Source organism: Medicago truncatula, chromosome 4 (assembly GCF_003473485.1).
Source record: "Medicago truncatula cultivar Jemalong A17 chromosome 4, MtrunA17r5.0-ANR, whole genome shotgun sequence".
In the NCBI taxonomy this organism is placed as follows: Eukaryota; Viridiplantae; Streptophyta; class Magnoliopsida; order Fabales; family Fabaceae; genus Medicago; species Medicago truncatula.
In genome coordinates, this window is record NC_053045.1 from 35179346 (window position 1) to 35195911 (window position 16566).

The 16566-nt window shown below is 34.4% G+C and overlaps 1 protein-coding gene and 1 pseudogene across 1 annotated transcript; one reads left to right on the forward strand and one right to left on the reverse strand.

The window, feature by feature from the left end:
- Positions 1-97: 97 nt before the first annotated feature.
- LOC11446550 (signal recognition particle receptor subunit beta) lies at positions 98-4474 on the reverse strand. Its single transcript, XM_003606995.4, has 6 exons — positions 4250-4474; positions 4078-4160; positions 1526-1612; positions 1119-1267; positions 769-900; positions 98-424 (listed from the first exon to the last, which is right to left on the reverse strand). Exons 1-6 carry the CDS (start codon positions 4389-4391, stop codon positions 235-237), a joined length of 783 nt encoding a protein of 260 aa, XP_003607043.1. The 5' UTR covers positions 4392-4474; the 3' UTR covers positions 98-234.
- A 1589-nt stretch (positions 4475-6063) lies between these two features.
- LOC11446551 (subtilisin-like protease SBT3.9) lies at positions 6064-9400 on the forward strand (annotated as a pseudogene).
- Positions 9401-16566: the final 7166 nt, after the last annotated feature.

Here is a 16566-nt window from a genome sequence, read left to right on the forward strand (position 1 = left end):
TCGTTAACTTCAATGCTTTTTGAAGCTGCAACTTGCTGGCAAAACGCTAATGTAATTTTTCTTGATTATGTCACCCAATGGAAAAAGAACTGGGAAAGGTTGAGAACATATAAAGTAAATCAAAAAACTGGTACATATAGTTGAAACAGTCTCATTCATAACAAATTTAATTCAACAATCTCATTCATAACAAATTTAATTCAACAGAAATCTCAGTTTAAACATTAAACCCAGCTATTGCTTCACATATTCTCTGATAAACTCTTGTAGCTGAGATATCTCCCCAGTTAAACCAGAAGCATCTGCAGTTGTAACTTTGTTAGAGCACTGAGTAAAGGAAAATGGCTCGCCAGGTACTCCCAAAGTGAACTCGTTTGTAACGTCAGCTTCTGAAACTGCACTTCTTGATGACCGTAACTTGTCGCTGAAAAAAGTTAATGAGTCAATAGTAGTTCTGACAGATGAAAATAAACTGGATAATATCCACTTTCTTGATATAAAACCAAATGAATCATTTCATTGGGTGTAAAGATAAATAAATGTGGAAGATTCGAGTAGTTAAAAGAAAATATAATGCATTTCTTCAATATAGACGAATCAACAGTAACAACATTGATATATGAATGTGCATCTGTCGCACAAACACACATTCAGAAGGGGTGGGGAAGCACATCATCTATCAACTACGATAATACAATTAAATGATAGAGTAGTTGCTGAATAATCAAATGAGTAAAGGCAGACAAAGTTAAGGACTTGAAGCCATACATTTCCTTCTCGATCTGTCTGCGGATAAATTCTTTGGTGTGAGCAGTAACTTTGTCTGTTTTGTTGCACAGAATAAGCAGAGGAATCTTCTTCCTCACAACACTTCCCTTAGTCAATAGATCATATAGGTACCTTAAATCATAAAACAAAATGTCAGCGTTTGAAATTACTAATATTCCTTCTTCTGCAGGAACATGAGAAATGGTTACTTTAATTTATTGAATTTTATAATGTTTTAGTATCGCGAGAGTATTTTAACACAACTCACCATGGCGTACAGTAAATATTAACAAAAAATGTTACATTATAAAAAGAATGTAATCTAGCAACTGAGTGGAGAAGGGAATTACTCTGAGGCAGCACGGCAATTTGGTAAGAAGTCCAAAGCATCAACCACAAAGACTATGCCAGCTGCTTGAGGCAAGAACTCATCCAGTTTGGGTCGAAGACGAGAATGCCCAGGTACATCAACAATATGAACAGGTTTTATCTTGCCCTTCTGTCAAAACCAAAGAAACGTAAGATAATATTTGGTCGGTCATTGTATGTCTGACTCGACAACTATTAAATAAACATGAGGATATAGGGATACACATAATTTCATCAAATTTTAACAACCCAAAAGCATTCTTCAACTAACAATAAAAGACAAGCATATTCAATTTGTAGAGATGAGAAGCAAAATATCTGCATGCCCAAACAAATGTTCAAACTTATACACTCAAGCCAGTATTTGAGTGGAGGAGGCTAACATTACCTTTGCTGTTTCACCGTGAAGAATAAAAGTGCCTTCATTAGGTTCCATTGATGTAACAGTACCCTGGTGAGTAGAACCATCCCTAAGCTGACGCATGCATAGAAAGTGTGTCAAGAAAGAACATTATGTTAGTGCGTAATTTGAATAGAAAGAAAATTAATAGTAATAATAATATTACCCATGTTTCTGATTATATCCCATCATGTAATATCACCTGCTAATGTAAAAACATACTTTCAGTTTATGATCAACCACCTAACCCTGACTCTTCTTTTCCCTCACATACAACTATACAAGCAATATTTGGTTTTAAACTGTTACAATTGTATGTCGCTATTTTACTACAAACTAGGCTATGCAGTTCAAAATCCTGTAACAATAACTGAGTTGCTCATCTAGATTAGACCTAAAGAAATCAATTCATTTCATGTTTTCAGATTACCTAAAACAAAGGATTCTCAAAACCCCTACACAACCCCACCATCATAATATTTGGATCCTTTTGAACAACCCCTTCAAACAAAAGGATGATGCAATTACATAATAGACTCCAAGAAAGAAGGGTTGTTTATATCTTTTAAACACTCACGCCAAACCCCAAATCTTAGTCCCAGCTTAAGACCAAAATTGCCAAAGACCTAAAACAGAAAACAGTATCCTACATAGCGTTTCTGTTGAAATTTGGGGCCTAACTCATCCTTACAAAACCGGCTTGCAAGGTGAGGAGTGCCTCCTCTTTATAAACTTTTATCAAGCGTCCTATCCTATATAACCAATGTGGGACTAAATCCACCCCCATAAAGACAAGCCAACACAAGGCAACCAGGGGCAAATTACAATTAAGGTGGGATTACCAACACAAACCCTCACGCTCAGACCCAATGGGCATGAAGTGTGGCAATGCGGAATCCCAATGGTTGATCTTGGATAAGCTCTGATACCATGTTGGAATGTGGGACTAAATCCACCCCCTCAAAGACAAGCCAACACAAGGCAACCAGGGGCAAATTACAATTAAGGTGGGATTACCAACACAAACCCTCACGCTCAGAGCCAATGGGCATGAAGTGTGGCAATGCGGAATCCCAATGGTAGATCTTGGATAAGCTCTGATACCATGTTGAAATGTGGGACTAAATCCACCCCCTCAAAGACAAGCCAACACAAGGCAACTAGGGGCAGATCACAATTAAGGTGGGATTAGCAACACCCCCCCTCACGCTCAGACCCAATGGGCATGAAGTGTGGCAATGCGGAATCCTAACGGTAGATCTTGGATAGGCTCTGATACCATGTTGAAATTTGGGACCTAACTCATCCTTACAAAACCGGCTTGTAAGGTGAGGAGTGCCTCCTCTTTATAAACTCTTATCAAGCTTCCTATCTAACCGATGTGGGACTAAATCCACCCCCTCAAAGACAAGCCGACAGAAGGCAACTGGAGGCAGATCACAATTAAGGCGGGATTACCAACACACCCCCTCACGCTCGGGGCGGGATTTCTAACAGTTTCATTCATTGTACATAGCATCATTTCCCCTCATGCATCCAATCTTTATTTCACAAATTAATAAACCATCAATTTATTCTTTAAACTATCACTTCCTCTTCAATTTAGCCCATATACTATATAGATAGAGATATATTTCTATGCACCGACAGTGTAATACTTTTTTAGACGTGCGTGCATCCAATCAAATCATATCAAGTAGATAGTTTTAGAGATATTATAGAAACTAACCTAAAAAGGTGGCATCATAAAGTAATTTGATTGGATTCGTGTGTAAAAACCGTTTACACTATCGTTGCATACAAATTAATTTCATATAAATATAATAAGTAGTGTCTAAAGTATATCAAATCTGACAATTTAGTCTCTGAATTATACGAAAATCTGTTAATTTAGTCTCTAACATATCAATAGCAAGGACCAAATTGATGGATCTTATATACTTTAAAGACTAAATTGAAGAAAGTGATATGTTTAGGGACTAAAATGGTTTATTCTTTCACAGATGAACATAAAATCAAGGATATAATGAAAATGAACTTGACACAAATCTTTACCAGCAACAGAAACCGAGCCTTATCCCACTAAGTGGGGTCAGCTACATTACATGACCAAATTACGCCATAATGTTCGATCATAAACCATATTTGGAACCAACTCATTAATCTATAAATCTTTCTTAATAGTTAGTTTTTCCGGGTCTTCCTTCACTGTAATCTGACTATCCTCAACTGATCTACTCTCCTTACAATACTAACATCATACAAATCTTTACCCATTAAACTAAATGATACTTCGTATTAAAGGCATATCCATTATCCAGTGTCCAAAATGTGTCGGTATCACACACCGAAACATTGAATTACATTGAATTACTTGCATTTATCCAAATTATTATTAATAATGTTGACTTATATCTGTGTCTGTATTGTGTCGAGTGTCTCTCCGATTGTTTAATAGGAGATATCTCGCGAATTCAGCAACTAAATCAATCGAGATTAGGTTTAACATCAAATCAAAAAGCATAATTAAGCATAATTACCTGATAAAAGAGAACGGTTTTGCCACTCCCACTTAATCCAGTCAACACAATGGTGTTAGATTTGGTACGCTTCAAAACCCGCACTACAAAATCAAAAACAAAAATCATCAATTAAAAATTCAGAATCAACCTAAAAGAGTAGAAACTGAAGAACAAGATTGTAGAAACTCACGAAAGAGAAGAAGTAGGGTTGTGAAAATCGCGATGGCAGCAGCGGCATAGAGTTGATTTGGGGGAACATCGCGAAGATAATCGTTTGCCACATTCCATAGATGAGAAAATTGTTCCTTCCATTGCTCTAATTCATGTTGCATTGTGAATTCAAGGGTTTTTCCTTTTCTTTCTTCAAACTGGTTTATTTTGGATCCCTTAAAATAAAATAATTTTGATTTTTAATATACGATATAGGTCTGTGAAGAATATACCTTGCTTTAATGTTTTTAGAGTAAAAGATAAGGTAAATACTTTGCCAAAAATAATATAAAGTGAATAAATTCTAATTAATTTTGGGTAAGCAATAAATTGTTTTCCTAAGTTTTCCTTTTGACCAGAAATTGTTTCCTAAGTTATAAAGATTTGTTCTAGAGATAAAAAGACGGTCTTAAACATTTTTTTTGAAGGGAGACAGTCTTAAACATGAAAGTTATAATTTTAAATTCTACATATGAGTTTATATAAAAAGATCAAAAGTGAAGATATAAAATTTTATAGGGATTAAAAATTAAAGGAAAAATTTAGAGGGACTAAAACAAAAATTTGACGTATTTATAAGGACTAAAAACATATTTAACCCATAAATTAATTTTTATTTATTTATTTTAGTCTTTGTAAATACATCACTTTTTTATTTTATTTGAATTTTAGTCTTCATTTTTTTTAAGTCTTTGCAATTTTATTCCTATTAAAAATGGTCTATATAATATATAGAATACTTGATTATAATATCAAAATAAAGACTAAAATGATTAACTTCAATATGAACAATTTTGTCTAAACTAAAGTAAAACAACAAAGATCAAAAACAAAAAATTAAAAACAAAAAAGAAAAGTTATTTTACATAGATGTAAAATAAAAAATTGTATAATTTTTTAGGGAAAAAAATAGCATAGTTGTAAACAACAAAAACATACTCTAAAAGAAAAACATACTAGTTTAATTGCGTGGTAACACACACCACAAACACATAATGCTAAAAACAATAATGCAATATAAAATAGGATTTACTCTCAATTTGTCACCTTCTAAGGACCAAATTAATTAAGACAATTTTTCATAGATATTGATCAAATCATGGTAAATCAATGTGATTTTGGCAGAGAGATGTGTTATTTGAACATTCATAAATGTGACAACTTTTGTGACAACCAAAATTTTACAAAGAAAATGAGATATTGACACAAAAACCAAAACAATAAAGAGAGAAGGTAAAAAGATAATGTGAGTATGAGAGAGAAAGTTATCACAAAAATTATAAAAAATGGTTGTTTAAATATCATTTCTCTTTAGCAAAACTTGTACTACGGAACTTCAACAAAATTATGATAACACCGTGGTGATGATTTCACCAAATTCACCACCCATCCAAAACGTGCATTCATTGGGATCAACCTTCGCTCAGAGATGTTACATCACCATCAATTGTCCCAATTGTGAATAGTTAACTCAACACCATTTATAGGACTTGTTTGCTTCCTCTAATCCACAAACAAACAAACAGATGCAAAAGTGCTTAAATGATAAAACCTCATTTTCATTTCCCAACTCCACGTAAAATTTCCCGTTATGTACACCAAGGACACAAAGATTCCATTTCCAATATAAGAAGTATATAATGGGATGAAAAGTTAAAGACCAAGTCCACCATGTAGTAAATGCTAGCAGCAGTGGTGTGGTGAAGCGTGTACTTGGTGGAAAGGTTTCATTTCACACTTTCAAACAGTACTACACTTACCAAGCCAAATTTATAACTCAAATAAGAGTGATATTTTGGATGCACATTCTTTGGTTTCCTTGTTGTCACATTTGCCTCAAGCAATGTACAACTTTGCTCTCACTCTTTTTTCACTCATCATATATTGATTTTCCTAATTTAGTAGCTAGTATGTTTGAATAACTAAATGTGTTTCTCTATTTTGCATTTTGCATCCTTATATTTTTGGTTCTCCTTTTGTAGGTTCATATTGTTTATATGGGTGACAGAAGCCAAATCCACAGTGACCCACAGTCACTTGAAGAATCCCACCTTGACATGCTATCACCTATTCTCGGAAGGTTTCACTTTAAATTATTGTTCTTTTTCAATGAACTTGTTTCTTTATACATGAAATTGTTGGTGTGTCAAGTGTGAGTACGAAGTCCCACGTTTGATGAAAAAGTCGACGTGGTGTCCAAATCATCCATGTGGTTGCTAAGCCCGATGTGATCCCTAGATCTTTCAACCTCTTAGGTTCCCTTGCGACCCAACAACAAAAGCAAACATATTTAGAATTTTCAACATGAGTATGGAGTAGTACCCTTGCATATTGTTTTCGTGAAAAAAATTGAAATATATGAAGTTTGGATTGACAACATGATGTATTTTCTTGTTTTTTTAACAGCAAGAGTGCTGCTAGGGAATCCATCCTGTATAGCTATAAGCATGGATTTTCTGGATTTGCTGTAGTTTTAAGTCAGTCTCAAGCTAAGCTCATTGCAGGTATTTCACACTTTAACCATAGCAAGGCCAGTCTCAATATGTGAAAGCATTTTTAATACTGTGTCCAAAAAATGAGTTAAATTGGATTAAAATGAGTTAAATTTTTTAAGATTAATTTAATTTGTACGAAAAATTCTATACAACATTAATAATCCCTAAATTAAACTATTCCTTCTTGTTGTTGGTGTAAAGGCTGTAAATTGCTTAAGTGCTGAAAGAAGTCTTTAGAAAATTCTCTTTATGTCTCCACTTCTTTTACATGCAGATTTTCCCGGTGTTGTCCGTGTGATTCCGAATAAAATTCTTACTCTTCACACAACAAGAAGTTGGGATTTCTTGCATGTAAAGCAAGATATAGTAACTGCTGTTCTTTCTAAGGCTCAATCTGGAAGAGGCACCATCATTGGCATCATAGACACTGGTTAATATGAACTTTCTCAATAATAATAACTATAAGAAAGTGCTTGATATAAAAATTAGAATCATAAAGTGTAATTGTAGTTATATAATTCTTCTCTCTGTAGGTATTTGGCCTGAGTCTGATAGCTTTAGAGATGACGACATGGATAATCCTCCTCCTCAATGGCGTGGTATATGTCAAGTAGGAGAAAGTTTTGATCGCTCCCACTGTAATAGGTTGATAAATTTTTTATTTATAATCAATGTTTCTTTAGTATTCCTTTTGTTATATTTTCTTTTCTTGAATGTGAATACTGAATATCAGTAGGGAGAAGAGAAGTAAAAAATAAGTCAGGTGAAACGGAGCCTTAATCCTGCTATAGTACATGCAGCATTTTAAACATTATCCTTTCAAATACAATGGCAGGAAAATAATCGGTGCACGTTGGTATATTAAAGGATACGAAGCTGAATTTGGTAAACTAAATACCAGTGACGGGGTAGAGTACTTATCTCCACGAGACGCATCAGGCCATGGAACTCACATCATCTACCGCAGCCGGTGTACTCGTAGAAAGTACAAGCTTTAAGGGACTGGCTAAAGGATCAGCAAGAGGCGGTGCTCCATCAGCTTGGTTAGCTGTCTACAAAATTTGTTGGTCAACTGGAGGCTGCAGCTCTGCCGACCTTCTTGCAGCATTCGATGATGCAATATTTGATGAAGTTGAGATTATTTCGGTGTCTCTCGGCTCGTATCCTCCACTTCCTAGTTATGTTGAGGATGTGTTGGCCATTGGTTCCTTCCATGCTGTTGCTAAAGGAGTTTCTGTTGTATGCTCCGGTGGTAATTCTGGACCATATGCTCAAACTGTCATAAACACTGCTCCTTGGGTTATTACCGTCGCTGCTAGTACCATCGATAGAGAATTTCCGTCTACAATTATCTTGGGAAATAATCAAACTATACAGGTACTTCATCTCTATGTTTTCAGTTTTTTTTAAACAGTTTGTGATTTTAATTTGGAGTGATTTGTGGATATGAACAAAACAAACACCAAAAATATATATATTAGTAGTTTGCGTCCTTGCTAGATTAACCTTTTGCAAGGCAGAGACAGAAATGTATTTTATTTCCTCATATAGGGTCAGAGCTTATATACAGGGAAAATATTAAACAAGTTTTATCCAATAGTATATGGAGAAGATATATCAGTTTCAGATGCAGATAAAGAAAATGCAAGGTAAAATATGTCGCATTTTTTCATTAAGAACATGGCTGTGAAAGTGCATACTCATGGTTTTTCTGCTCAGGAGCTGTGAATCAGGAAGTCTGAATGCAACCTTAGCTAAAGGAAAAGCAATTTTGTGTTTCCAGCCTCGGTCACAGAGGTCGGCAACGGCTGCTGTAAGAACTGTAATGGAAGTTGAAGGTGTTGGTCTCATATATGCTCAGTTTCCTACTAATGATGTTGATATGTGTTGGGGTATACCCTCTGTCCAAGTTGATTTCACAGCAGGAACTAAAATTCTATCATACATGGAAGCTACTAGGTAACAAGTACTTTGAAAAAGCAACGTCTAATTTTCCTTGTTCTTAGTCTACAAAATATTGAATAATTCAGTTTTATTTTTATGATATTCTTGCTTGTTATAGGAATCCTGTAATCAAGTTTAGCAAGACCAGAACAGTTGTGGGACAACAGATGTCCCCCGATGTGGCATTATTCTCTTCGCGCGGACCGAGTTCACTTTCTCCCTCAGTTTTAAAGGTTGTAACCATTCCTCCTACAAAGAAACATTTGGTTTATCTTAACTAAAATCTAAAGCTTTATCTTTCATCAAACTGTTGCATTGCAGCCTGATATTGCTGCTCCGGGGGTTAATATTTTGGCTGCCTGGTCACCTGCTTCTTATTCGAGCCAGCAGTCTGATGCAAGTCAAGATGAGTTAACTGCTCTTAACTTTAACATTGAATCAGGAACTTCAATGTCATGTCCCCATATATATGGCATCATCGCACTTATGAAGACTGTTTGTCCAACTTGGAGTCCTGCCGCAATTAAATCCGCACTTGTCACAACAGGTAACAAGGACTTGCAAACCTGTTTGTTTTAGCTTCTGAGACGTCTCAAACTACCCGAGTTTTAAATAAAGGTTCGCAACTGAAATTTGGTCACGGCATAATAGTTTTACGTTTTAGTGTTGCTGAAACTGCAACACAGCCACAACTGAGGCAATATCGGCTGCATTTGATCTCGATTCTCCACAATTTCAAGAATCACGACCACAACCGTTACCATGACTTCATTTAAAACCCTGCAAACTATATTGAGGTGGAAGCGAGATAAACTCTTTTAAGAAAAAGTTAATTTGAGGGGTGCTTTTTAAAGGCATTTATATAAGGAGGAAACTTGCATAACAAGTAATCAGTAAAACTAATTAACTCAATCGTTATTCTAACTAACTATAACTTCCTCTTACTGCTAACTAGCTTAACCAAGGTTTAACTAACTCAATTATGATTCCAACTGATTATAACTGCCTCTTGTTGAGGTGGCTGCCGCACAACTACCATAGACGAGGGAGAAGTCTAATTTTCCAACGCCCCTCGCAAGATGGATCTTGGTGTATGTCTACCAAACCCAACACATCAGCTTGTACTTTGTCACGAACAATGTGGCAGTCTATTTTCAAATGTTTTGTTAAGGGTATTCCTTAAACTTATGACAATCATTTGTTGATTATGCGAATAATGCAAATAGACGACTCACTCCACAGTAACCCTCTCAATCGTATTGAATTAGAAGTTCAAGTTCATAATCTCCCAGTTGGATTCATGCGAAAAAGCGACAACTAAGGACCACTGAATCATATTTAAAAATCGATTAATAGGATTAGAGAATTCGATTAGTTGAAGTCATAACCAGAAAATAAGTTACACAAAAATCGATTAATAGGAGTTAGATAACCGATTAATAGTGATAAATCAATTAATGAATGTTAGATAACTGATTAATGAACACAAATTGATTATTGAGTTAGAATTAATTAGATGCCTGTAGCTAATAACTTAATTGATAACATGGTAATAATGAAGTGTGATCCATGATAAGTAATGAGTGTAGTCCTTAATTAGATAATTACAAGACAAAGTTGATGTTCTTTTTTTTAAGAACAAGACTAAGTTGATTTATGACACGTTAATATGTAATGTTGCTTGTTTAAAAAAAAAATGCAATGAAGTACTTAAGTCGTAGGGTTTGTCTACCAAAAATGAAGATCAAAAGCTAGATTCACGTGATGCGCTTTCATTCAACCACGAAAAAGATAACAACTTTACTTTGTCGAGTAATTGAACCAACGGCGACTCCTTATACTTAAATATGCGGTAATTTCTTTCCTTTAACACTATCCAAACACAAGATAACCAAATTAAAACAATAGATGATCGACCCTTCTTTGAAAAACTACCCAAATTACTAAATTGAATGAGATGCTCTGACAACTACTGAGAATTTACTAAATGAATGCCTAACCACTTATGGACAAGGTATCATATTGCTCAAAACACTCGCAGCCCAAAAAAAAGATGAATAGTACTCTCCCCGAAGAACTCCACATTTGAGAAGATTATCCTTTGTCTGAAGCCGATTATACAACAACCGTCAAGCAAACAAGGATAAATGGTGTGCATGTCCAAACTATCAGTCTACATGCCTTGTGATAATAGCTTGTAAACTGTGCACTAAGTAACCTTTGTCATAATTAAGCTGCCAAACATATTTGTCTTCTTGATTAGCTTGGAAAAAATGTTATACAGCAACTCACAACACTCCTCTACCTGCTCATCCCCCCAAGCAAACAGACCCCCCCCCCCCCCCCCCCCCCCCCCCCCAATATCCCAACCCAAACACATACCAGCAACTGACATCGTAAGATTTTTAGATAAATCAAACAAACGTTTAAACCTAACACATAATAGACATCCAGCCACAGATTGGACAAAAAATAATTTGTTGTCCCATCACCGACCACCCGTACCAAACTATCATCAAACCAACTACCCCATTCCTATTTCTACACATCTTCTAATACTCATCAAATCACGCCACCAAGAAGACACCCCCCCCCTACATCCTTCGGCCTCCTTCCTTCCTCTCCATACCTACTCACCAACACCTTGTACCATAAACACCCCTTCTCCAAAAACATCCTCCAACACCACTTACACCTAATAATGCCAGGTTAAACTCCCGAATTTTTCTATCCCCCAATCCTAATTTCTTCTTATATATATATAGACAAAACTTTTCCTATTTAATTCAGTTAATTTTCCTCACCTCACATAAAAAAAAAAACATTTAAAAATAGATTTGATACAGGAGATAATACATGTGGATGGGTTGAAGAAAGTAGATTGGTAAAGAGGACATGAGTGATTTCAGAAGAATTAAGCGACCAAATATTGACGAATTCTTACCTTTCCGCCCTGATAATTTTCTTTTAATTCGTCAATCAAATGATACCAGAAGCTCAATCAATGAGAATAACAACCAATATGAGACCCAAATAAAGAAAAGGGATCAAACCTATTTTACGGTTCAAACTCGGGATGGGTTTGCCTGCTGTAGAAAAAGCACGCTGTAAACAATCTCAGCCACACATTTGCAATCAGACGGTTCAGCTTAACACAGTTACAAATTCACTGTAAACCATCTCAGCCACACATTACAATCTGACGGTCCTAATTCATTACAGCGTAAAACAGCGTGCTTTTTCTACAGCACCAAATCCAAACCCTTCAAACTCATAGTTGCCTCAGTCGACCAAGACTCGAAAACATTCACACCTACCAACAGATGGAGACCCGAATAAAAAATGAATTTTACTTAATTATACATTAAATCTTTATCGATCAAAGCTCGTCAATTAGGCTAAAAGAATTGATTATGCTTAACCATCCATTTTCTTTATGGATAAAAGGTAGAATGCCATTTAGGCTAGAAGAATGAAAAATATCACCAAAATTTGGTGTTCTTGAAACTTTAATACTTCAGAAAAATAATTACTATTTGTGAGAAAATTACTATTTTTTTTTTTGTTGAACTAACTCTTTATTGTCTTGAAGCTTGACTAATTCTTTTTGTGTTGAGCCAACTTGATTGTCTATAATGATTGAAATTTGAAACCCTTGGTGTGGGGTGCTTCTTCATAAGAAGCCTAATCCTTAAGTTTTCAAGGTTGCAAATAAACAAAATCTTATCCCAAAATCTTTATCTCAATCTTTGTCTCGAATTTCAATTGATACACATAAAGTTTAAGGTTGCACCGAATGAGTAAATAATATATGGATGAATGGGAGAGAAAATTAAGATGAGAAGTTTTTTCGTTCTTTAAAAAAATAAAAAAATTAGAGTCTTTTTATGAACAAAAGCAGAGATATGCAGAAACCTCAATAATGAAACATAAAGCAAAAGTACATCAAGAAAGGAATCAGTGAAAATATTCTCAAGAAATTTGAGAAAGAAAATTGTGGAATAATTATCTCTCTGATACCATATTACAATTTTTAGATTTTCATGATTGAGAGAATAATATCGAAAAGTGAAATGAAAATAATATTTATCGTGAGAGACTTTTTTTTTTAGTAGTACCTTAAAATTTATTTTGTCAATTAGGTCAAATAACTCCTAATTAAACTAACTAATAACTAACTTAAACCTACCTTTTATGACAAAGCGTACATACATCTCATTTGCCACATCAACAAGATTAAACACCGTTTACCACTCACGTACTTGAAATGACCAAATTACTTTAACAGAGATAAATTAAAAGATCAAATTAAGCTAATTTTAATGCATTAAACTTTAAAAAAATTAATGAATCAAAGTGTTATTTAAGTTTCTTTTAGGAAATTTCAGCCTCATTTTTTTATCACATAGTACTAGTTATTTGTTGCATGAAATACATCAGAGGGTACCAGCTCATGTCTGAAAGTATGTGGCTGCAAGCTTGAAAGTTGAGGTCCCGAATTCAATCTCCTTCGGTGAGTGTCTTAAAAGTCAATCCCAACATGAATGAAGTGGCGATGATAAGTGAGCAAGTCCACCTTCCAAAGCAAACCTCTTTATGCGCCAGATACACGACAAATAATATCCAACGTGGTCACTGTATTTTTTATCCTTTTGTAACTTTTTCTAGTCCTTTGTGTTAAAAAAAATACAGAACATACGTGTTAAGTTGTAGAAGAAAAATATAAAAAGAAGGAGATAATGTGAGATGGAATGAAGATTTGTGAAGGATCGATGAGTAATGGTCCATCAATGCATGGTCAAAAAATTTGATTAAGGAGATTCTAATCAGTCAAGTGTTGTTGATCAACCCAAAAAAAATGTTTTCAATGAATCACTCTTGATAATCAAATCACCGTCTACACTCTAAATTAGTTTAGATTATATAATTTGAATGAATTTTAGAAATGTTTGGGTTATATAATCTGAACTGATCCAAAACTGTGTTAAACTCATACTTTGTAGGGTGAGTGACATTTCAAATTTTAAAATTCAAACATGTTAAGTACGGGATTTTTCTATGGTCCACATTGCACCGACAGTTTATGTGGTCCACGACGCACAAAAACTTTTTTTTTTGAAAGGGCACAAAAACTTCTATAAATTGGTGTGTTTGGTTCATTTGCTGTAAAACACAACAAAAAACCGTGAACACTTATCCGGTGGATCTGAACATCAAATTAGCCACAATTTACTACAACGGGGGAAAACTCAATCTATTTAGAGTTCGGCTTGATGTCACACTGTCTGAGTTGAAGAATCGGTCGAACCAAATCAATCATCGACTCAACCACAGATGCACAACAATGGTGAATGATGTTGAGTATCGTTGTTCATCGACTAACTCAGATGGAAGCGTCCAGTTCATCCATATGAAGATCAACAGCGACGACATCAGAACCATTTTCTCGACATATGGTCAATACATTACTAAAGGACCAATCAAGTTTGATGGTTCATTGGTCAGATTTTTCAAAGATATTCGAAAAAGTTTAATCCCATCCATGACATATGAAGAAATCAGGGCTCACATGGATAGACCATAAGAAGATTTAAGTTTGGTCAATCCATGTTTTTTTGGTGTTTTATTATGTCATTGTAAGTTGTTGAATTATGTTGTTTAAATTACTATTTTTAATGTATGATGGTTCAGATTATATAATTTGATTACTTCTCTGAAGATTTCAGATTTTATAATGTGAACCATATCATAATGTGGATTGTGGCATTACAAGCAATGTGTGGACGGTCTGTGGTGTGTTTAATGCATTTTTAATCGGTTTAGACATTGTAAATGTTTCTTTTGACTGCAGTTACAATCTAAAAATGTTTTATAGCTATAAATTTCCTTTTGTCCTTGAAGATTTTCATTTAATCTTCACTTTTTATTTATTCTAAGTTTTTTTTTCTTAGTTTTCATCTAGGAGTGGTTCATGATATCATGATCACTATTGACCATTTATACGATCTCTGAAATTGCTTTTCAATTTTTGCGGGGATCGTAAGATGATCAGAAGAGACCTTTTAACCTGATTTCTATGATGACCATTCTGACGATTCTGCCATCCATTGTCATGGTTTGTTGTTTGTTTTGGATGAGTGGTCTGCTTTGCAAGTTGTTGTTTTACTTGCTTTATGTACAACTTGCGGCAAGTATTATGGACTCGATGTTGTTGTTATGTCCAAATTCGTTGTGCGTTCGCTTAAAAAAAATGTCATCTGATTTCACGTTTGTGTTGTAAGTGTGTTGGGTCGTGCAACAAATGTTTGTTGCTTCAGGTTTAGACTATGTTCGATCGTCAGTTATGACAGCTGGTTTTATCTTATTCAAAACCTGTTGGGTTGGTTCAATGTGACACTTTGTGTTTTTCGACGATTTTCAGGGACGGATCCAAGAATTTAGATTAGGGGAGACTGAAAAAATAAATTTTCAAATGCACAATATATACAAAATATTTAAAAAATTATAAAATATATTCAAAATTAATAAATATCCAAAATTATAAGTAATTATATATGGATATAAGAAGGTTGAGTACCTTGAGGTTTGTCAGAGAATGATAAGACTAAAACGATTTGAATAGCACAAAAAGAAAATATGAAACAACGAAAAAACAAATGTAGGAGAATGCAATTGCGACCGATGAGTTGTTGGTAGTTGCTAAGAGTAGGCACACAAAATCTTAAACAATGATTCAATATTTCTAAGTAAAATTGTAATGAAGAATCATAGAAAGGTCAATATACCATATTGTATTATGCTACAAAAAAATATTGAGATAGAAAAATATAATAGCATACTAGTATAGTTTGTTTTTTTAAAAAGTTGGAGGAACCGTGACTTCTGTTGATCCCATTCTACCTCCATCCATGAGTCCATTTGTAACATCAGTTAAAGATGACTTGACCACTTTTGTGTAGTTTTACTAAATCAAGTAGGTCTCCCTTCTACCTCTATCCCTGGGTCAATTTGTAACATTGTTAAAGATGACTCGAACACTTTTGTGTCGTTTTTACTAAATCAAGTTTATACCGCATACTGATGTAATCTTCTTTTATTTAATCTACTTTTACTTTTGTCTATACTTTTTTTTTTTTTGCTAATTTACTTACTGCATAAACAAAATTTACTTGATTGGTTTTCGTCCATGCATTGGAAAATCAGAAATCAGAAAAACAAAACAAAGTAGCGGGAAGAATTGTCCAAAAGCTAACCACATTACGAGGCGCAATTTACGCGAGCAAACAATGTTGTACTAATCTTTGTTTCAGATTGCCCTTTACGTTAAATTAATTAACTTTATTATTAGGACCCTAAAAAAAGTTGTGATTAGTACACACCAACACAACCCAGCCAGTTTCCTCTTTCCTGGTTACTTCATTATGAATTTTTGGAAACAAATAAAAAACTGATAGCGCCAAAATCCAATTTTATCATTTTAAACTTCAAAACACACACACAATAATCATAGGATTAGGAGATCTAAAACAGTCTAAAACCGGCATTTGATTTTAACGTTTTGTTTGTAACTGGTTGGAATCTTGATTTGGACCGGGTCAGTTTTATTTTGCCCCCTAAGAAGAAAAATAATACCACAAGATTGTTTTTGAATTTTACAAAGCCATCATCAATAAATATCTCACACTACATAAATAATTTAAATTTAAATTTTAAAAGATACCAATAATAGTGAAGCCCTTAACCCCACCACCTGACCAAATGTCACACTTTTGGTGCATTAGTGCATGACTCTCTATGAGAAGGAAAATTTAGTAGTAGTACTAGTGGTGTATTTAAATTGAAAAATATTACTAGTACA